Source organism: Nomascus leucogenys, chromosome 24 (assembly GCF_006542625.1).
Source record: "Nomascus leucogenys isolate Asia chromosome 24, Asia_NLE_v1, whole genome shotgun sequence".
Taxonomy (NCBI): Eukaryota; Metazoa; Chordata; class Mammalia; order Primates; family Hylobatidae; genus Nomascus; species Nomascus leucogenys.
The window spans coordinates 19,084,629-19,106,099 of NC_044404.1; the positions used below are offsets into that span (position 1 = coordinate 19,084,629).

Here is a 21,471-nt window from a genome sequence, read left to right on the forward strand (position 1 = left end):
CCGGTCCTGCCATCACCTAGGCAGGTCTGTTCTTAGTGCTAGAGTCACTGAGTGCTCACCGGGCGTGGCGGGGCAAGTACACACGGGCTCTCTCAGCACATGTCCTGGGTCAGGCATGTGCAGCAGCCAGGCACGTGGGCGCCTGGACATGCACCGTGTTTGTCTGTGCACAGATGCATGAGGACGTCCCCATCCATGTCCCTGGTACACACCCCGGCATCAGCATCCAGTGCCCCTGTCTGGGGCTCGGGGTTCCCGACGACTATGTGGATCTGTCCCGCCCAGGCTGTCTGGGAGCTGGGCTGCGTCTCCCCGCTAGGCCTGGGACTTCATCCGGTAAGAGCCACCCTCACTCCGATAATGGCAGAGGAGTGACGTGAATACCATCAACCCGGAGAGAGACTAGATCCAAAGCTTTCTCTGCTCCATCATTTATTTACTAGTCAGTCAGTCTTGCCAAGTCAGTCACGGCTGTGTGTCTCAGTTTTGTCATCTGGCAAAGAGGCAGAGTCACAACTCCCTCTCGGAGCTGCTGAGAGGATGAAATGAGATCATCTCCATGCCATGCCTGACAGCAGCAGGCACGTGGTGAGCACTGAAGGTCAGCGGTAATTATCATCAACAGAGCCGCCAACACTCAGCCAGCTCCGGGCCAGCCCTGCCTGCTGCTGGATGTGTCTCATTTGAGCCTCACAACCCGGTCATGGAGGCTTTCCTATTATTTCCACTTTGCAGATGAGGAAACTGTGCCTCAGAGAAGTTCAGGGATTGCCAGGGTCTCCCAGGCAGAGAGGGATGATGCTGGGATTCAAACCGGGTCTCTGGTCCCAAAGCCTACCCACAGCCCCAAGCTGCCTCCACCTTCTGTGCCTCTCCCCATGACTAGGCTGAGACCCAAGGGGCTCGGGGTGGCCTCCGTCTGTCTGTTGGGACCAGGAGGACAACCAGCTGCCACTGTCCCACCTGTGCCCACATCTCACCATCAGGGCCGGTGCCCCTGCCAGGTTGCCGCCAATTGCAGTGAAGTTAAAGGGCGAGATGGCCGCCACGAAGCCCTGTGGAAGGAGGCAGTGGTGAGGTCAGGCCCACGGCATTGGGCTGCCCCGCCTGCTCGCCCACTGCCTCCTGCAGGTACCTCCAGACCCCGGTACACCGTGCTGTTGGTGCTCGGGGGCACGCTGATGGGCTGCTGCCCCTCCAGCTCCACCGCATACTTGGCATTGAACCGGAAGAAGTCGATGAGTTCCGCTGCAGCGTCAATCTCCGCTTGGATCACGGTCTTACCCTGCAAGGCGGAGGGCCGGGGGTCAGGAGCAGCCAACAGCCTCCTGTCCATCCTCTTCTCACACATGACACTGAGCACTGAGCCGGGCCCCAGGAGGGACCAGGAAACATTTGGAGGGCTGACCAGGTCCCATCCCAGGGGCTGAGGGGGAAAGGATTCTCAAGCCCCTGAGCCAGCACCTCCTGCAGCCAGCCCTCTGGGCTGGACAGGGATCAGAAGAATTTACTGATCCTCTGCAGCAGGCCAGGTACTACTTCTCATGCACTGTCTTCATTTCATAGCAGCTCTGAATGGTGGTGCATGGCAAAGGATCTATGGTCAAGCCTCAGACTAAATTCAGGATCAGAGCCTTCCAGACAGAAGGGCAGATTAGCATGAGCCAGAGACTAGCCACTGCAAAACCAGGACAGAGACTGAGTGTGTGGGAGGCGGATGGCTCCTTCCCCAGGAATGATGTTCGGCCTTGCTGGTTAGTTTGGGCCAAAAACCAAGAGACTGTGATTCCCTTAAACCGTCCATTCTTAATAACAGCAAATGTGAGCTGCGGGGAAAAGAACTGTGGACAGCCAAGAACGGGGCTTTTCCAGATTGACGTGGCCCCCTCTTGGCACCCAAGGTCACTGGCAGGTGCACGACCTATTAAAGACACACAGCCCATGAAGCTGAGCTAAGATGTGTACCTTGCTTCCTAGAAGTTCCTGAGTCTTAGGCCAAATACAGAGAGAGCCTAAACTCATCCTACAGTGTCTTCCCAGCAATGTGCGACTCACCCCAAATACGCAGAGCCGACGCCTACCCCAGAGGGCTGCTGAGCCAATCTAAGAAGGCATTTAGCAGGATGAGGGGCTGTCATACCAGCTCTGTGCAGCAGAGGGGGTGCTCACCATGGGGATGGGGAGCAGGCAGTGGCAAATGCCTGATCCAAAAAGCAGCCGGGGTTCTGGCTCCTGCAACTTACCCTTCAGGAACCCAGGTTAGTTGGCAGTGTAGGGCTCAGGTCCTGAAGGTGGTGAAATAGCCCTTTCTCCCACGACTCCTGTCCCCCACACACTCTGCCTGCTAGAGCCACTCCTCACTCAACTTGTATTTAGCAGGGTGAGGAGCTGTCATGCCAGCTCTGTGCAGAGAAAACCATTGATCAGGGGCTTGCTATGCCTCCTGAAAGGTATCATGCAAAGCCCAGAAAAAGACCGAGAATGTCAAGACATGTTTACTATGTCCAAAAAGCTTGTGAAGGGGCAGTACCTAGGAACTCAATATACTCCAGTGCAATCTGAGCTGTAACTGATGCAGGAACAACATGCTCTGGGGAAACAGAGGCAGGAATAGTCCTTTTGGCTGGAGAAGGCTCAGGAAGCCTCACGGAGGGGGTGACATCTGGGCTGGACCAGGAGGTAAGAGTTCACTGAGCACGGAAGAGACAGCAAGCATTCCAGGCAGGAGGACACGTGGGCAGAGGCAGAGAGGATGCCTGCCATGGCCAGGGAGTCCTGCTAAGTGCCAAATGGCTACACTATGGGCGGGACAGCTTGGCAGGGAAGGGCAGAGCAGTAGGCGAGCTGGACAGAGGTGGGCAGAAGGGCGCTGGGTATGGGGCTCAGGTCTTGGGACTTGCCTCTCAGTGGTGGAGAGGTCTGGGTGGGTCATAAGCCAGGAGTAACATCCTGGAGGTGTTGGAAAGACCACTCTGAGGGCGGCGAGGGGCTGACCAAGCTGGGAGGCAGGGAGACAGGGCAGGCCACCACCAGTCCAGGCAAAGCATGGCAAAGGCCTAGGAGCGAGGACAGAGGGATGGAGGAGAGGGGACATTTCCAAGGCAGGACACACGGGCGCTGCACAATCTGTCTCACCTAATAATTTGTGATCATCCATCCCAGCTCCTAGGCCTTGTCCCTTGAGGACATCTCTGGGTCTCCAAAAGGGCTTGGGACCCAGAAGCGCTTCAGCTGATGTCTGCTGCCATGGGTGGGGCACGACTGACTCCCACCCTACCCCGCCCCACCCACCCGGGCCCACCAGCACCTCACCTGTCCCACCATGGTCTTGGCGAGGATCTCAGCCCTGCGTGGCCCACTCAGCATGTCTGCCGCCTTCAGGAAGATCTGGGCCCGGTCTGCAATAGGCTTCAGGTCCCACTCTTTCCGGGCAGCCAGGGCAGCCTCAATGGCTTTGTTGAGCAGGCTCTAAAGGGAGAGGGAGAGGTTGGGGACTGCCGCCTGCAGCGGGAAGGGCCCTGGGGAGTGAGCGAGGGAGGAGAGACCTGGAAGGCCTCTCTTCCATCCGGGGACAATGCCTGTCTCCCTGGGCCCTCAGCCCTCTGCCACCACAGCTGCCAACAACAGCGTCCCATCAGAGCCTGTAGTGGCTGCCAGTCTGAAGCCTGAAGGGCCCGACCAGGTTGGTCAGCTCTCCAAGGCCTTGGCACTGAGTCCTGCAGCTGTTAAACTGGCTCCACTTTCTCTCATGGTCTAATCAAAACCTTACCTTATTCTTGGGACCTGGTGCCCCTTAGCCCACCATCCAGAAACTTGAGGTCAACTGGAGCTGAGACACGGCTCTGCTGCTGGCCTCCCAGACCCCAACTGCCCTCATCGCCACACAATGCCAGCTCCTGGACCCCCAGCCACCCCAGCCCCTCCTGCTGGCCCTTTCCAGTGCCAATTCTTGGGCCTGGCTTTCCATCGATGGTGTCTCTAATTGCCCTGACTCAGCCTTCCAGAATCCACTCCTCCCCAGTCCAAGGTCTGCCCCACCACAATGGGCATGTCTGGGAATGTCTCAGCCCTGGCTGAGGCAGCTTGCATTTGGCTCAAGTTAACCTTTGCATGCCTGGCCCAGTCAAAGACATTACCCAGGGACTCCCTCAGTGCCAGCCACCCCCTGCCCACCTTCCCACCGCGGCCAAAGAAGGACACAGCAACTGATGCCCCTCCCCCATATCAGCAGCTGGCAGGGCAGGGCAGGAGCAGCAACCCTAACCCCCGGGTCACCAGGCACAGAGGCTCACTCACCTTGTCTGCATAACAGAACTTGGCCACCTTATGTCCATGGTTAAAAGGCTGAAAGGAGAGAAGAGTGAGGTCCCGGCCTGAGAGGGAGGTGCCAGGATAAGGACGGAGAGGGCTGGGCTTAGGGCCGGTTTTCCAGGAAAGTCCTGGACACGCCTGCTGTCCCCCCCTGCTCCCATGAAGCCCTCCCCAGTGCCTGGCCCACAGGTTGCTCCCTGTTAAGGGTGCTGGTGTACCCACTATACAATGAGTAAGACATGGCTCCTTCTCCGGACGGCTCACGGTCCAGGAGAAAGGCATAGACCACAGGGTCTTTCCAGGAAAGCACAGACCTTTGTGGTCAGAGAGACATGGGTTCAAATCCTGGCTCTGCCACCTACTAGCTGTGGGGCCCCAGGTAAGCTCACTTCCTCCCATAAGTCTCCTCTTCTAGGAAATGGGGACTGCCCTCCCTGTCTCCTAGCACGGACAGGAGAACCAAAGGGGATCATGGATGAAAATTCTTTGGTCCAGCATGAGGCTGCCACCATGGGCAACAAAACCAGGTGAGGCCCAAAAGAATGCACCGGTGTTGTGAAATGCCTGGGACTTCTGTCCTGCCCCGAAGCCATTGTGGACAGAACAATTATTTCCTAAGCTCCAGATTTACTAATCTAAATAGGAAGATCCTCAACAAACATTTACAAACACAACCTGGTGTTGGTCCAAACTGCACCATTTTGTAAGCTCCCCGCTATTTTGCAGACCTTGGTCCAAGTGAAACATTTCACAGGAGCTCAGGCCATGAGAAACATCTGGCTCAGCCGCCTGACTGCAAGGCGGACAAAGGCCCACCTAAAGAAACTTCCCTATCAGCCAGGCATGGTGGCTCACGCCTGTAATCCCAGCACTTTGGGAGGCCGAGGCAGGCAGATCACGAAGTCAGGAGATCGAGACCATCCTGGCTAACATGGTGAAACCCCGTCTCTACTAAAAATACAAAAAATTAGCTGGGCATGGTGGCGGATGCCTGTAATCCCAGCTACTCGGGAGGCTGAGGCAGGAGAATGGCATGAACCTGGGAGGCAGAGCTTGCAGTGAGCCGAGATCGCGCCACTGCACTCCAGCCTGGGTGACAGAGCGAGACTGCGTCTCAAAAAAAAAAAAAAAAAACCATCCCTATCATATCTTGCTGGGTAAAGGTACAAGGAACACCACGATGACATCCCACCAGAGAGTGCCAAACCACCTGATCATAACAACATCTTACCAATATCCTGCCACGCAGCAAGCCATACTGCCCAGACCCGTCTCACCCGTACTGATGCGTACCCCAGCCTGTAAGCAGCAGTGGGCCCTGGCATTAAGCTGGTCCCCCACGTCCTCAGGTTTCTGCAATATACTGGTGTTGCTGTTTCAGCCGCCCTCTCTGTGTGTGTGTCTTTCCTTAACCCCTGTCTTCCCTTCAAAACCTAATGCCTGGCAGTGGTGAATGCTAGCATGACCAACGAAGCAGGGAGAAATTTCACTTCTTTCCTTCCTAGGGCTGGCAAGATAGTTTATGTCATAATAGGTAACACTTTTGCTACCTATCTGTCTTGTGGTGGGTTATTGGAGTTTTCCTGTCTAAAAGAGTAGCCACGAGCCACATTTCACCTGCTTGACAACCACACGTGGCTCGTGGCCGCTGGAACAGACAATGCAGACCTGGAACGTTTCTGTCCTCACTGCAGGAAATTCTATTGGCCAGCGCTGATCTGGGCTTGAGCAGAAAGTGACCATTCTCCTTCACGTTGAAGCTTGGCACAGTCACTCTGTATTCGGACCACACCTGAGATTGGCCTGTGATGTTTAGGGGCCGAGAAAGTGGCTGCGACCTGGGCCCCAGTGGACTGCAGAGTCCTGTCGGTGCTATGTCCCAGCAAACATAGATCCTGCCCTCATACGCCCCAGTACCCCAAATGTCTGGTGCCACAGTGATCAGCACATGGCCAGAACCTCCAGCCAGGTCGGCGAGGCAACGTGGGAAATGAAAATCAGCAATATCCACCAGGGGCTTATCAGAATGCCGGAGCCTCGCTGCCTGGAAAAATCCCAGCTGCCATGCAGCCTCGGATGCCTGGGGAGCTACAGGTGAGAGCAGACTCTAGGCAGTTACAGAGACAACCAGGGAGCTGGGTGGCGGGTGCTGCTGTCAGCTGGCACCTGCACACACACCCAGTGACAGACAGAGTGACCTGGCCAATGCCTGCAGACCTCAGGCCACGCTTAGACGGCTCCAGGTAGTCCTGACCCAGCAACTAGAGCTCCAGGACACCTCTGTGGTCAATTCCTGCCCCAGGCTGTCCTGGGAACCTTCAGAGTGGGGGACCTGGGTTCTCCCCCTCAGTCACCCCTCCCCCTGCACACATCTGCGCAGGGTTTCAGCCGGACAGAGCCAGAATCTGCTTGCCCTGTTTGCAAAAGGGCCGACCTTTTACTCTCCCCCACATCACAGATCTATGAGTTTCCTGGCCCATGTAAAGTGCACGCCAGTTTCTGGATGGATAAACTCCAAGCATGGGGGCTTCTTAGGCCAACGCCATCTGAGGAGCTCGGGACCTGGGGCCCAGCTTTTTGCCATTAGCTCCCAAACCCCTTTGGCAAGAAATCTATGAGGAATAACAGAAGATGCTGTGTGGACCCCTCATGGCCTTTCTGGCCCAGACACAGGATGCTGCTATGGGCTGGATGCAGTGTGGGCGCCGTCCTTTGCTTTGGGAAGTTTTACTGGTCCACAGAATTCAAAATCTGGGGTGGGGAGGGGCACTGTGAAGGCCTTGAAGTCAGAGCCCACATATTATAACCTTACGAGCTGTCAGAGAAAGAGGTCGCATATTCAGTGGAGGGGCTGAGCCCTGCCACCCACTGGACATACCGACACTTGGTACTGCACTTCCGACGTCCACACCTCCTCATCCCCCACCACGCACGGGATGGCTTCCGTCCGGCCCTTCAGGTCCTTCAAGGCCTGGGGAGAGGGAAAAGAGTGGGTATGGTCACTGCCTTCCTCGCTTCCTCCCATCTAAAACCCTAACGCAGAGTCCACAGACGGAGTTGCCCAGGCTGACACAGAAATGAGAAGGGGGCCGGGCCGGGTCGGTGGCCATCAGAGAATGTGTGCTCCCCTCAGGGGCAGCCGGACTCTGCTCCAGCCATTGTCACCCTGCAGGAAGGTGAGTTCTACCCATGACACAGAGATAAAAAAAACTGCACCTGAAACTTATATGAAACCTCATGATCTTTAAAATGCTGGCAATTAACTGGAAAACATGTTTAGCTATAAAACAACTAGGTTTATGACATCTGACCTGGCCTGAGAAGCCCCAGAGTAGTTCCAGGCTGCCACCCTGGTCCTCCCAGCTGTTTCCACACTCCAGACCCACAGCCCTCCCAGGCTTCCTCCCAAGGCTGGGAGCAAGGATAGAAGCGGGTGATGGCTGCCGGCACGGAGCGCTATCTCAGGGCTGCTGGGGACGGCCTCTGCTCCATGCCCTGCACCTCTCGGGTGCCCCCCACCCTCCCATTACCTTTTGCAAGGCATCTCGCTCAGGGCTGCCCTGCGTGAAGGCTAAGACGGGCTCGTTGGCCACCTTCAGGGAGGAGGTGTGCTTCCACCGCAGCCTGGGACACAAGGGCAGGGGACAGAGGCAGAGAGGTCAGCAGCGGCCCCACCACCAGACCCCAGCCCCTCTACCTCTGACAGGGGGTCCTAGGTGGGCGCCCAGAGCCTGAAATCCAATGCAACTAGAAAACGGGGGGTCAAAAACCCACCTTGGGCTGGGCATGGTGGCTCACGCCTGTAATCCCAGCACTTTGGGAGACCAAGGCGGACAAATCACTTGAGATCAGGAGTTCAAGACCAGCCTGGCCAACACGGTGAAATCCCATCTCTACTAAAAATATTTTAAACATTAGCCAGGTGTGGTGGCATGTGTGCCTGTAGTCCCAGCTACTCAGGAGGCTGAGGCAAGAGAATTGCTTGAACCCAGGAGGCAGAGGTTGCAGTGAGCCGAGATCATGCCACTGCACTCCAGCCTGGGTGAGAGAGCGAAAAACTCCATCTCAAAACAACAACAAAAACCCACCTTGGGGGTCCACAACCCAAGGTTCAAGTCCCAGTCCCACGGTTGTGTGTCCTTGAGCCTGTGAGTTGCCTCCTCTGAGCATGGTTCTACATCTATCAAGTAAGAATAATCACACCGAACTCACTCGGTTGTTTGAAGTTTAAACACATAGATGCAAAACCATGTTTAAGTATTTTGCACATGCAAAGCGTTACTCTCCCTTTCTTCTCCCACAAGGCAGGCTTTATCCCCAAAAGACCCAAGTTCCTTCTCTCTCTAAGCTGAAAGGGCAGCACATTCCAGAACACAGTCTCCTCAGAATGTGAACCAGCTGAGATCCTCTTGGCACAAAGGGCTGAGAGCTCCGGGTGGGCAGGAATGTCCAAGATGTGGACCATGAAGTTGGAGGGCTGCCCTGAGCTCAGTTCACAGCCCCGGGAGGGCTGGCCGTGGGGGTGAGGTGCCTGATTCCAGGGCACTGAGTCTCAACAACTCCTTGCTCAAATCCTCTGACCTCTTTCCACCACCCCCTACCACATCTGAGGGTCACAAGGTGGGAGGTCAGGTGGCTCAAAGCTAGGACGCTGGGGTCAGTCATTCCAGAGCTGGAGCCTCAGCTCTGCCACCTCCCAGCTGTGGGGCTTCCCCTTCAGGCCTGTTTCCCCCTCTGTAAATGAGAAGAATCATGACGACAAAGTCAGCTAATGCCCAAAGGGCACTTGAAATTGACAAACTTCCCATCTACGTGGCATAGGATGGGCCTCACCAGCCACCTCTCTACAGAAATAAGGGCATTTCGGTCCTAAAAGGAAAATGACTATTTCAAGATCAAGAGTAGGGGAAACCTGCACTTGAGTCCAGAAGGCCCAGATATCATCTCTGTCTGGTGTCAATGGCCTCAGACAACCCAGAACAGCTGGAGGTGCACAGGTGGGGCTCACTGGTCGGCGCAATGGGGGAAAACACACAGCGTGGGGAACCACAGGGCATCTCAGTAAGATGCTGTTAGGAAACCCATGGGGTTTGGCAGGGTGATTTGGGGAGGGTTTAAGGAAGCCACTGTTAGCTCTGGATTGGCTGCCGTCAGAAAGTGGGGGTGAGTCTGACTGGGAAAAAGGAACATTTACCAAGATGTGCAGAGCTTTGTGGGTGGCACAGAGACCTTGTTTTTGTCTGTGCTTAGACAAAAATCATGAAGAGGAGGCCGGGCACGGTGGCTCACACCTGTAATCCCAGCACTTCGGGAGGCCAAGGTGGGCGGATCACTTGAGGTCAGGAGTTTGAGACCAGCCTGGCCAATATGGTAAAACCCCGTCTCTACTAAAAATACAAAAATTATCTGGGCGTAGTGGCCCGCTCCTGTATTCCCAGCTACTTGGGAGGCTGAAGCAGGAGAATCGCATGAACCCGGGAAGCAGAGGTTGCAGTGAGCTGAGATCACGCCACTGCACTCCAGCCTGGATGACAGAGCAAGATTCCATCTCAAGGAAAAAAAAAGCATCAGGAAGAGGGCTTATTGTGTCTCATCTGATCATGGTCTCAGAGGGACGTGGCCTGAGGCTAGTGTTCTGTGAGATTGTTTTTGCCCTATGGGAGACAGAATGGCCCCGCTATGAGTGTTGGGGGCCAGAAGGAGTCTGGGGCTCAAAGGCCCAGCCTGGGAGGCCTGAAGGAAGGACACAAAACCAAAGGAGTGTGGCCAGGCCCTATGTTCATTCCGCAAGGTTGACTGAGGACCTGCAGGATCTCTGGTGCCGTCTCAGACCCTGGAGATAAAGCAGTGACAGAGACAGCGAGGCCCCTGGCTGCACACAGGTGACCTTCAGTGTGAGGCCTGGTCAGGAAATAAGCAAGGTAACCGCAGATAGTGAGCATGGCAAACAAGGGGGAGAATAGGGCTGCTTCAGCCAGGGTGGTCAGGGAAGGCCTCTCTGAGGAGGTGACCCTGAGAGGGACTTAAAGGAGGCTTGAGAGGAGCTGGGAAGAGCACCCCAGGTAGAAGGAGGCAGAGGGAGGGGCTGAGAGGGGCCTGCATGGTAGAGGAAGAGGAAGAGGCAGGGGCAGGGCACCCAAGATCCTGACAGGTAAAGTGAGCACATAGGACCTTCTCTCTACTCCCCTCCCCTCCTCACCAACCTCCACCCTGAACCGGTAGCTCTGCACTCCCCACCCCCACTCTGCCTCCCACTAGCTGTGTGACCTTGGGCAAGTCACATGTCTTGAAGCCAGTTTCCCTCTGTAAAACACCGACACCCCCTCATGGGGTTACTATGGAGACCCCATGGAGACCACATATGGAGATGTGATAACAATAAATACATTAAAATCTGCACGGCCCTCTCCCATCTACCATCATGGGAAGAATGGAGAGGCAGCCCCGAGTTTCCATAGTCCCTCAGGAACGGGGAAGGCAGTGTCAATCCCCTGGGACCATCTGGAAGCTTCTGTAAGGGACCTCAGCTAAACTCCTGACCATGCATTCCAGCCGCGCTCCGGGCCTCAATGGCACCACACCCAGCAAAGATGGTGAGCCAGATATCACCATCAACTCTTTCAGCCGAGAAGCAGGACTCCAAATAACTGAGTCTGTCCTAGCCCCTCTTTGGAGCCCAGGTCCCCGGTGGATGGGAAAAGCACAGGCCCCAGAAGTGGACAAATCTGGAGGCAAAGCTCACACCTGCTCCATGACCTCAGTGCATTCTTAGAAAGTCTGCGAGCCTCAGTTTCCTCACCTGGAAAATGGGGACAATACTACCAAAAAGAGAAAAATAGCTCAGAGCAGTGTGAGCTATGTGAAGTATGCAAAAGGTATCAGGCCCAGGGAGACACGAATACGGGACCTGAGTCATGCCCTTTGCATGCACACCCGGTGGCAATTCTTTCAAGGCATTTTGTTTCTGACTAGCTGCCTCATCCATTAACTTCATGATCCTGGAAAGTGTCACACAAAGAACAATGCACAGCCAATCAGTAGCTTTTTTTTTTTTTTGAGTCGGAGTCTTACTCTGTCACCCAGGCTGGACTGCGGTGGTGCGATCTCAGCTCACTGCAACCTCCACCTCCTGGGTTCAAGCAATTCTCCTGCCTCAGCCTCCCAAGTAGCTGGGATTACAGGTGCCCGCCACCACACCCAGCTCATTTTTTGTATTTTTAGTGGAGATGGGGTTTCACCATGTTGGCCAGGCTGGTCTCGAACTCCTGACCGCAAGTGATCCACCCGCCTTGGCCTCCCAAAGTGCTGGGATTACAGGCGTGAGCCACCGTGCCCCGCCAGTAGCTTATATTATTTTAATATAAATTTTTGGTAAATGACTTAGAAACTGCCTCTTTGCCCTGTACCTTAAAAGCCCACTTGTTACTGCAGCTAATCAGAGTGTATATTCGAGGTAACTTGAACCTATGCTCCCCAGTGGCCATCCTCAAGTTCTGGGCTGGAATAAACTACTTAGTCCTACTCTCTGAATCGCACTATTTAAGGTTGACACGATGCACCTTGCAGGGTCATCAGGAGGATTACAAGTGTTGGCCTTTCCTCACCTCTCCTGCTCTTGCTTTCCAAAGAAAATTGTGAAGGTCTCAGAATGCTATTTCAGTAGATCAGGCTTTCAGAGACAAATGGGCTCCCAGATGCCCCCCAAAATCACAGCCTCAGGGGCTGGCCCAGGTACTCAGCAACTACTGGAGGAATACAGAGCACCCTATTCCATCCCCAGGTTAAAACGCAGTAGCCCCGTTGCAGTGGTTCACACCTGTAATCCCAGCACTTTGGGAGGCCGAAGTGGGTGGATTGCTTGAGGACAGGAGTTCGAGACCAGCCTGACCAACATGGTGAAGCCCTGTCTCTACTAAAAATACAAAAAAAATTAGCCAGACGTAGTGGCGTGTGCCTATACACCCTCAGGCTGAGGCAGGAGAATCGCTTGAACCTAGGAGGTAGAGGTAGCAGTGAGCCCAGATCGTGCCACTGCACTCCAGCCTGGGCAACAGAGCAAGACTCCATCTCTAAATGAATGAATGAATGAATGTAGTAGCGGCCAGTTCTCCTTTCTCCGTTCCCTCCCAGGAATTGTCAGAGACAGAGATCCTGCAGGCCTCCCTCCTCCACAGGGCAGAGGCCCAGATGCCCACCGTGACCTCAGGATCACATGCCCCCATGGATTTCTCTGTGCCTGGAAGTCTCCAAGCACTGGCCCAGCTGTCCATCCATCAGTCTGAGTGTGGCCTGGAGAACAGACACTAGTTCAAAGTTCAGCCTGAGTCAACTGCAGCTAAAAATAACCTAGGGACTCCCACCCATCAATGCTTTCTTTTTTCTTTCTTTCTTTTTTTTTTTTTTCCTTGGTTCATGAACAATTTTGGGCTAACAGGAGTACCCATCCACTGGCTGCTCGGGTGAAGGCAGAGACGAATCAGTCACAGGACTTGGGGCCTCTCTGAGGATCCATGAGGACCTTCTTGGCAGGACGGTATTCCTCATCCATTCATGCATTTATGCAGTCAGTACACATTTATTCCACATGGCAAGGATGGAGAGATAAATCGGATCAGGTCAATAACAGCTCACTCAATTATTCAGCCGGGTTTTCCAAGCACCCAGGAAGTGTCCGGCTCTGGGAGGCAGATATGAATCCAACCCAACCTTTCTCAGAGCAGCCGTCAGTCCTCCCACTTAGGGAAGGTGGCACAAGGCAGAGTCTGAATCTGACTCAGGTTTCCCTGAAAATCTGCAGTGCCCTTTCTCCTCATGCCCTGGGCCTGAGACCTCAAGTTGGTCCCCCTCACCCTCTACAAGTGGGATCTGATCTACGAAGGCCATGCACCGTTTCACCTCCTGCACCGGAAGATGTCAGGGCTCCAAATGCTGGGATCTGATCCACGAAGGCCATGCACCATTTCACCTCCTGCACCGGAAGATGTCAGGGCTCCAAATGCTGGGATCTGATCCACGAAGGCCATGCACCGTTTCACCTCCTGCACCGGAAGATGTCAGGGCTCCAAATGCTGGGATCTGATCCACGAAGGCCATGCACCATTTCACCTCCTGCACCGGAAGATGTCAGGGCTGCAAGTACTGGGATCCGATCCACGAAGGCCATGCACCATTTCACCTCCTGCACCGGAAGATGTCAGGGCTCCAAATGCTGGGATCCGATCCATGAAGGCCATGCACCGTTTCACCTCCTGTGGCGGGAGATGTCAGGGCTCCAAATGCTGGGATCTGATCCATGAAGGCCATGCACCGTTTCACCTCCTGCACCAGATGTGAGGGTTGCAAGTACTGGCATCTGATCTACAAAGGTCATGCACCATTTCACCTTCTGCACCAGGAGATGTCAGGGTTGCAAGGAGCTGTGGGCCAGCCAATGCAGATACAGAAATCTATAGAGGGAAAAACTGAAAAGACACAGAGGGCCCAGACTCCACCTTGTCCAAGACACCTGGTCCGAGGTACTATTCACTTTCACCTGGACTCATGCCATGCCAGTCCTGCTCCAGTCTCCAAATCATTCAAGTCCACACCGCAACCAAAGTTAACATGAAAATCCGATCATCAGAGAGATGGCACAGCGGGGAGCTCAGTGAGAAACTACTCAGTGGCTTCTCATTTCTTCTGAAATGAAGACATCAGAATCCTTACCAAGGCCTCCAAATGTATTCCGCATCACCCTGCCCCATTTGCAGCAATCCAGCCACCCCGGTCTTTTCTGGGGTCCCCTCTGCTTGAGACGCCCTCCACTGGTCCAACCTCACACAGCCGGAATGGGGCTCCTATCGGATCCTCTCGTAGCTCTAGACTTTTCTGGAAGCACTAGTGAAAACCCTATTATAGACCTCTGAATGACCATCTGTGTGCCCGCCAGGCCACAGGCTCTACACAGCCAGCCCGTATCCATTCCATTCACTACCAGGCACCCCAAGCCTAACACTGACCAGCCACAGTAAGCACCTGAGAAATACAATCAATACATGAGTGTCACGGCTGACACCAGGCACCCAGGACTGGACTCGAAGGCCAGTGCTCTTCTGCTATCACCTGGGGCTGGACACGGGCCCCTTGGGTTCCCCAGTGGCTAGGGTGAGGGGTGGCCAAGGACAAGGAGAGGAGAAATAGAAAGGAAATTATCTTTGCTTCATTCAGCCTCCTGGCTTTTCCAGCCATTATCTGGAGCCTGATAAGGCTAATCCTCTCTATCACTGAGATAAAGGCAACACCAGGTGAGCAGGGAGAGTGCAGGGCCCAGGGCGGGACCTGGAGGGAAAGAAAGGCCCAGCCAGGCAAAGTGGCTCATGCCTGAAATCCCAACACTTCGGGAGGCTGAGGAGGGTGGATCACTTGAGGTCAGGAGTTTGAGACCAGCCTGGCCAACATGGTGACCCCGTCTCTACTAAAAATACAAAAATTAGCTGGGCATGGTGGCACATGCCTGTAAGCCTATCTACTTGGGAGGCTGAGGAAGAAGAATTGCTTGAACCCGGGAAGCAGAGGTTGGAGTTGGCCAAAATTGTGCCACTGCACTCCAGCCTGGGCAACAGAGCGAGACGCTGTCTCAGAAAAAAAAAAAGAAAGAAAGACCCAATGCCAGGGACGAGCTGCTTCAGCCACTGCCCAGCAAACATCAGGCAACATTTGTCAAGCACTTGCCACCACATGCCAACCATTAACCTTAGTGAGACAGGATCATCTCACTGAATCCACCACACAAGTGTATGAGGGACACATGACAGGTTGAGCATCCCTGGTCCAAAAATCCAAAATCCGAAATGCTCCAAAATCTGAAACTTTTTGAGTGTCAACATGACGCTCAAAGGAAATGCTCATTGGAACATTTTGGACTTTGGAACTTGGGAGTAGGGATGCTCAACTTGTTCAGCAAATTCTCCAAAATCCAAGCAAGTCCAATATACAAAACACTTCTGGCCAGGCGCAGTGGCTCATGCCTGTAATCCCAGCACTTTGGGAGGCTGAAGAGGGCGGATCACTTGAGGTCAGGAGTTCTAGACCAGCCTGGCCAACATGGCAAAACTCCATCTCTACTAAAAGTACAAAAATTAGCTGGACGTGGTGGCATGTGCCTGTAGTCCCAGCTACTTAGGAGGCTGAGGTAGGAGGATGGCTTGAGCCCAGGAGGTGAAGGTTGCAGTGAGCCAAGATCTTGCCACTATACTCCAGCCTGGGAGGTAGAGCGAGACTCCGTCTCAAAAAAACAAAAACCCAAAAAATGAAACACTCTGTTCTCAAGCATTTCAGATGAGGGATACTCGGCCGTAGAATGATCTGTTTACGGATGAGGTTCACTCCTGGCTCAGGGTCACAGCTCATGAGTGACAGAGCAGGATTTGACCCCAGGTGTTCCTTACTCAGGAGACTTACACTATGGCTGAAGCACCTGGAACATCTCAGAGGCCCATGGTCAGGTGGGGCTGAAGGGACACATTCATCCTCCTCACCATACAGCTAGAAACTCATTTCCACCTGAGGAAAGCGGCCGCCCCAAGGTGGGCAGTGACTTGCCCAAGGTCACTCAGCTGTCCACTGGCACAGCAGCTCAGCCCAGGGACTCTTCACTCCATGCCATGACCTCTGCCAGGAAAGGGAAAGTTTGGGGATTAAGGAGGCTACAAGAAGGGGAGAAGTCTCTTCCATCCCCTGAGGTGAGCAGGGTCAAAACCCTAACAGAAGGTTGGATGCGGTGGCTCACGCCTATAATCCCAGCACTTTGGGAGGCTGAGGCAGGAGGATCACTTCAGCCCAGGAGGTTGAAACTATCCTGGCCAACATGGTGAAACCCCATCGCTACAAAAAAAAAAAAAAAAACAAAAATTATCTGGGTATGGTGATGTGCGCCTGTAGTTCCAGCTACTTGGGAGGCTGAGGTGGGAGGATGACTGAGCCCAGGAGGTTGAGGCTGCAGTGAGCTGAGATCGTGACACTGTACTCCAGCCTGGACAACAGAATGAGACTCTGTCTCCAAAACAAACAAACAAACAAACAAAACCAACAATAACAGAAAGGGTTTGGCATCTGGGGTACTTAATTGGAATAAACGGAAGAGACCGAGGACATCTGAGGTCCATACCTCCCCTCCTGCCACCATCCTTCACTGCTGGGCCCCTGCTGTCTTGATATTCCTGATCGAAGATGATCACTCCGGGAAACCCATTGGTGGGAGAGGGGGATCATCATAACCACAGCAGGACTTACTGAGTATTTCAGGTGCTGGGCACTCCAAAGTGCTTTTCATGTATGAGACCATTTAACCCGCAGGACAATCCTATGAGGTGATTACTACTGTCATCTTTATTTTCCATATGAGAACATAAGGGAGCCCAGAGAGGGTGAGTAACCTGCCCGGGGCCACAGAGCTGCCAAGAGTTGGAGCCAGGATCCAAGCCATGCTGTGTTCTGGACCATCTCAATAGCAACCGTTCAACGACTACTGTGTGCCGGGCCAGATGCAGGCACAGGAGGCAGGCTGCTCCCAGGGGTGCCACTGCCAAGCACTGCCTCAGTGGTGCTTTCACTACTTTAGAAGTGTGATGATAATCACAGGTTTTAATTATTCTTCCACTCAAATACTCACAGAGCACACATTCGGTACCAGGCATCCAGGAAACCACTGGTCACATCACCGCTCATCCTTGCAGCCACCTGCTATGTGGCTGTTAATACAATCATCTCCATTTTGCAGATGAGGATACCGAAGGGACAGAAGCTGCCTTGCCAAGGCCACAAAGCACTGGATGGGCTCATCAAGATGGCCAGCAGGACATTCCAGGCCAAAGGCACTGCCCCAGCCGCTGGTTGGAGGAGTTCAAGAGCAGAGAATGTCTAAGGAATGGTGGGAAATGCCAGCTCCCGACCCAGGGCAAGCTGTGCCCATCCAAGGGCCGGGCAGACTGGGAAAAGCATTGGGTGTTTTTGATATTTTGAAAATTAAACCATCAGGTAGCCTGAGAAGAGTCCAAAATCACCCGGGATCACTGCAGGGGACACAGTAGTAGCCAATTCTGGCCCACAAGCCCCCTGATGTCAGATGGGCTGAGCAGGAGTCACATCTGGGCTTGGCACAAGAAGTAAGGAACAGAAGTGAACTCTTACAAGCCTACTACATGCCTGGGCTGGCTATTAATCTGTATCCTGCCTGTTTTCAAAGAGAACTGAGGACACTGATGGTAAAGTTGATTGAGAAAAAAACAGGAAGTCAGGGTTAAAGGAGAAAAGAGACAGTCAGCTGGGAGGCCTGGTGTTCACCAGCTCAAGGCCTCGGACAAGTTTTCCTTAATTTCCATGGGCCTCAGTTGTTTAATCTGTGAAATAGGGGTGGTAACCCCTACCTCATAGGTTGCTGAGAGGCTGAGTAAAATAATCCACATGAAAAGTAAATGGCAGTCATTGTCAACAGCTGCCATCCCTGGGCCCACCTATAAAGGCCACACGTTTATGGTGATTATCCTGAGGCTGGCCATGATAAATATCGATTGACAAGGAAGGGCTCACACGATAAGTTCATTCATTCCCTAAATGTTTGCCAAGGGCTTACCAGGTGCCAGACACAGTTCCAGGGCCTGGGAACATACTGTAAGGCAGACAAATGTATAAAGGGAAAAAACAAGCTACAATAAAGTATGGGCAGATGAGCTTGTTTCTATGAGGTTTTTTTTAAAGCATGTATATTCATGGAAAGTTAAAGGACATGAATCAAAATGTTTTGGTTTTTTTTTTAAATTTTATTATTATTATACTTTAAGTTTTAGGGTACATGTGCACAATGTGCAGGTTTGTTACATATGTATCCATGTGCCATGTTGGTGTGCTGCACCCATTAACTCATCATTTAGCATAAGGTATATCTCCTAATGCTGTCCCTCCCCCCTCCCCCCACCCCACAACAGTCCCCGGAGTGTGATGTTCCCCTTCCTGTGTCCATGTGTTCTCATTGTTCAATTCCCACCTATGAGTGAGAACATGCGGTGTTTGGTTTTTTGTCCTTGCGATAGTTTACTGAGAATGATGTTTTCCAGTTTCATCCATGTCCCTACAAAGGACATGAACTCATCATTTTTTATGGCTGCATGGTATTCCATGGTGTACATGTGCCACATTTTCTTAATCCAGACTATCGTTGTTGGACATTTGGGTTGGTTCCAAGTCTTTGCTATTGTGAATAGTGCCGCAACAAACATACGTGTGCATGTGTCTTTATAACAGCATGATTTATAGTCCTTTGGGTCATGAATCAAAATGTTAACAGTGGGTACCTCTGTGTGGTACAATTCCAGGTGATTTTTCTATTTTTTTGCCTTATCTGTACTTTTCACAATTGACATGTATTAAACTAAAAGAAAACATGTATCGAGGGTATTTTTTAAAACTAGCAGAGATTCCTGGCACTCAAGGCAAAAAAGAAAACACTAAGAAACATCTCCTATACCCGTTCCTCAAAAGCAGCAGTTTTTCTCAGGACTAGAGTTTTACACGTAGGACACTGAGGGATGTCACTGAAAAAGCCCTGTGACTGTTTCTCCATAAATGCAGACATGGCACGTCACAGGTGTGCCCTAAATGTTCACTGAATAAATGAACAAGTGATCAAATAACAAAGCTGTTCCTCTAGAGCAGTGGCTGTCAACCAGAGGTGATTTTTGTCCCCCAGGTAACATCTGGCAATGTCTGGGAACTTGTATTTCCTGTCAGGGCCAGGGTTTTTTTCGTAATTGTCAGGGCCGGGGGTGCCCCTGACATGCAGTAGGTAAAGGCCAGGGACGCTGCTAAACATTCTACAGTGCACAGGACAGACTCCACAACAACAAAAATGTAGCCCCAAATGCAAATAGTGGTGAGGTTGAGAAATCCTGTCTAGGGCATGCGGCCAGCTGCTGTATTAAAGGGGTAACCTGAGCCCAGGGAACCGGTTGCAAAATGCTCTTTCTCTTTCCCTTCTCAATTTAGGAGGCCTCATAATTCAGAGCATAAATCTGGATTTAGACCGACTGTAATTTCAGTCATATATCTCTGAATGGCAGATCGTTTCTCATGATAATACAGGAATGAGACAGTACTTATCGGCTCGGTGTTAAGCCCCGTGGTGCTTGATTGCTTGATAATTATTATTGTTATCATGGGCTTATCTTTTAGAATATGGATTGCTTTCTACTAGATATTGGAGGTTTTTCCTATGCATTTCTCCCCTATCAAGCCGAAAACTCCTCAAAGGCCCCACCCCATGTAAATTCCCTGGGTACTCCTCACCTCTAGGGTGTTTGGCAGAGCACCAGCTCACAGCAGGCACTCAGGAAACACAGGACTCTATAAGCCCCATCTTCAGGGAAGGCCCGCAAACGGGATCACACAGGGAGTATGGCAAGTGTGGCCCCAGTCTCAGCCTAGAAGAGGAACCCCTCTGTCCCATGTCCTCTTCCCGCGCCCTTTCCTATCCCCTCCCCACCCACAGAGGACACACAGCAGTGTTGAAACTCATTTGTGCTGAGAGCACCACCATGCCATCCCTTGGGGGAAGGGAGAGGGCCACTGATTAACTCAGAAAGGGCACAGCTCATCAGGAGAGACACAGCCACTAACAGCCCCAGGGGTCAAGCAAACAAAACTCAAATGGGAGGGGGAGCTGATCCACAGGTGCGCAGCCCCACCAGACTAGGAACCCCTCTGGGGCAGGGTCTGTGTCCCACCTACCTCTCCAAACCTATCTCCGAGCTGGAGGGGCTCTGAGAATATTTGTCACTGAGTGGGCAAGGGTCCAGACACCTGGCTCCACAATGTCAGGTTTGCAAATCGGGATTTGAAAGGCAGCTCCACCCCTGAACTGCTCCTGGGTTTCTTCATTATTTGGAATAATACCTGCCTCACAGGAGTGAGAAGTTTAAATAGAGGTGATAATGATGATGATCGTGGCAATATAATAACCGGGCGCTGCCTTTGTGCTGGGCACTGTTCAGTGCACTCCCCATGTATTAACTCATTGAATCCTCATGATAAGACACCTGCCAAGTGCCTGGCCAGCATTTGGTTCATTATAAGCACTCCGTAAATATGATTATTCCACCTACAAGAAGAAAGGAATCCTCTTTTCTGTCCAACATTTAACTTGAAAAAAAAAAAAAAGCGGGCGTCGGGGTGCGTGGGGAGCGGGAAAGAGAGAGGTAGAAATCCTGGTAGAAGGAGAGGAGGACTCGGGGAATCCGGGGCGGGATGGGGGCACTGAACGTGAGACGAGGATGGGGAAGTGAGATGCGTGGTGTGGTAAAAATAGAAGTGCCCCTCAGGGGAAGCCAGCAAATTGCAAAGATCCAGTATTAGGAGTGACGTGAGTGGCCACAGAGGCTACTTTCCGAGCGTGGGAACCGGCAGGGCCACCGAGGCACCCTACTCGGTCGCAGGATTCGGGAAGAGGAGTCCCCTCGCTAGAGGAAGGTGACTACCTGAGGGAGGAGGCTAAGGAATCTCAGTGGGAGAAAGGCCTGGGTGGGGGTCGGAGGGGAGCCCCTGAGGAACCCGGCGTTGACCGAGGCAGCTTGGGAGTCCGGCAAGGAGGGAGTGCGGCGGCACGGGGGACGCCCAGTGATTCCCAGGCTCCCGGGCCCCAGGCGCGCGCTCTGGCCGCCCCGGGCCCCGTGCTTACTCACCCGGCTCCGGTCCAGCGGCGGGACAGCACGGCGCGGCGGAGCGCGGGCGCCGGCAGCAGCATCTCTGGCTCGCAGCGGGGCTGTTGGCTGCTTCGTCCGCCTGGGCGCGGCTAGAATGCACGACCCCGTCCAGAGCGCACCACCTCGATCCGCGGGGGGAAACGGATCACCCCGGCTGTCCTCCGAGCTCGGGATCAGCCAAAGTCCCACTATATTTAGCTTCGGCTAATAAAAAATATCTCTAGTGCCATAATGGGGGCATTACACAACACAGGGCAAGGGAACCCGAAAGCGAAGTCCTGAAATGCATGCGTTTTCCCCTCCTCTCTTTACGGTATGACCCGGGGAGAGGGCGTGAACCCTGCCGACCAATCAGAGTGACACACCAAGCTTCTGAACCAATCAGCGGGGCGGTCCTGTTGCAGCCATCCAAAGCAGAGCAGAGAGGGGC

General features: G+C 53.2%; 1 protein-coding gene across 3 annotated transcripts in view; it reads right to left on the minus strand.

The window, feature by feature from the left end:
- The window catches only part of ALDH4A1 (aldehyde dehydrogenase 4 family member A1), a 32,069-nt gene extending 10,791 nt beyond the window's left edge, over window positions 1-21,278 (minus strand). For 2 of the 3 annotated variants that reach the window (XR_004028393.1, XR_004028394.1), the window contains exons 1-7: window positions 21,021-21,169; window positions 7,842-7,935; window positions 7,190-7,282; window positions 4,297-4,344; window positions 3,313-3,468; window positions 1,136-1,285; window positions 981-1,055 (exon numbers count right to left, since the gene is read on the minus strand). Coding sequence is in view for 1 of the 3 variants with exons in the window: in XM_003271534.4 (XP_003271582.1) it covers window positions 981-1,055; window positions 1,136-1,285; window positions 3,313-3,468; window positions 4,297-4,344; window positions 7,190-7,282; window positions 7,842-7,935; window positions 21,021-21,082 (678 nt within the window). In the remaining 2 variants the exon portion in view is untranslated. Of the gene's footprint in view, window positions 1-980; window positions 1,056-1,135; window positions 1,286-3,312; window positions 3,469-4,296; window positions 4,345-7,189; window positions 7,283-7,841; window positions 7,936-21,020 lie in introns of all 3 variants that reach the window. The other variant, XM_003271534.4, reaches the window with a different exon arrangement.
- Window positions 21,279-21,471: the final 193 nt, after the last annotated feature.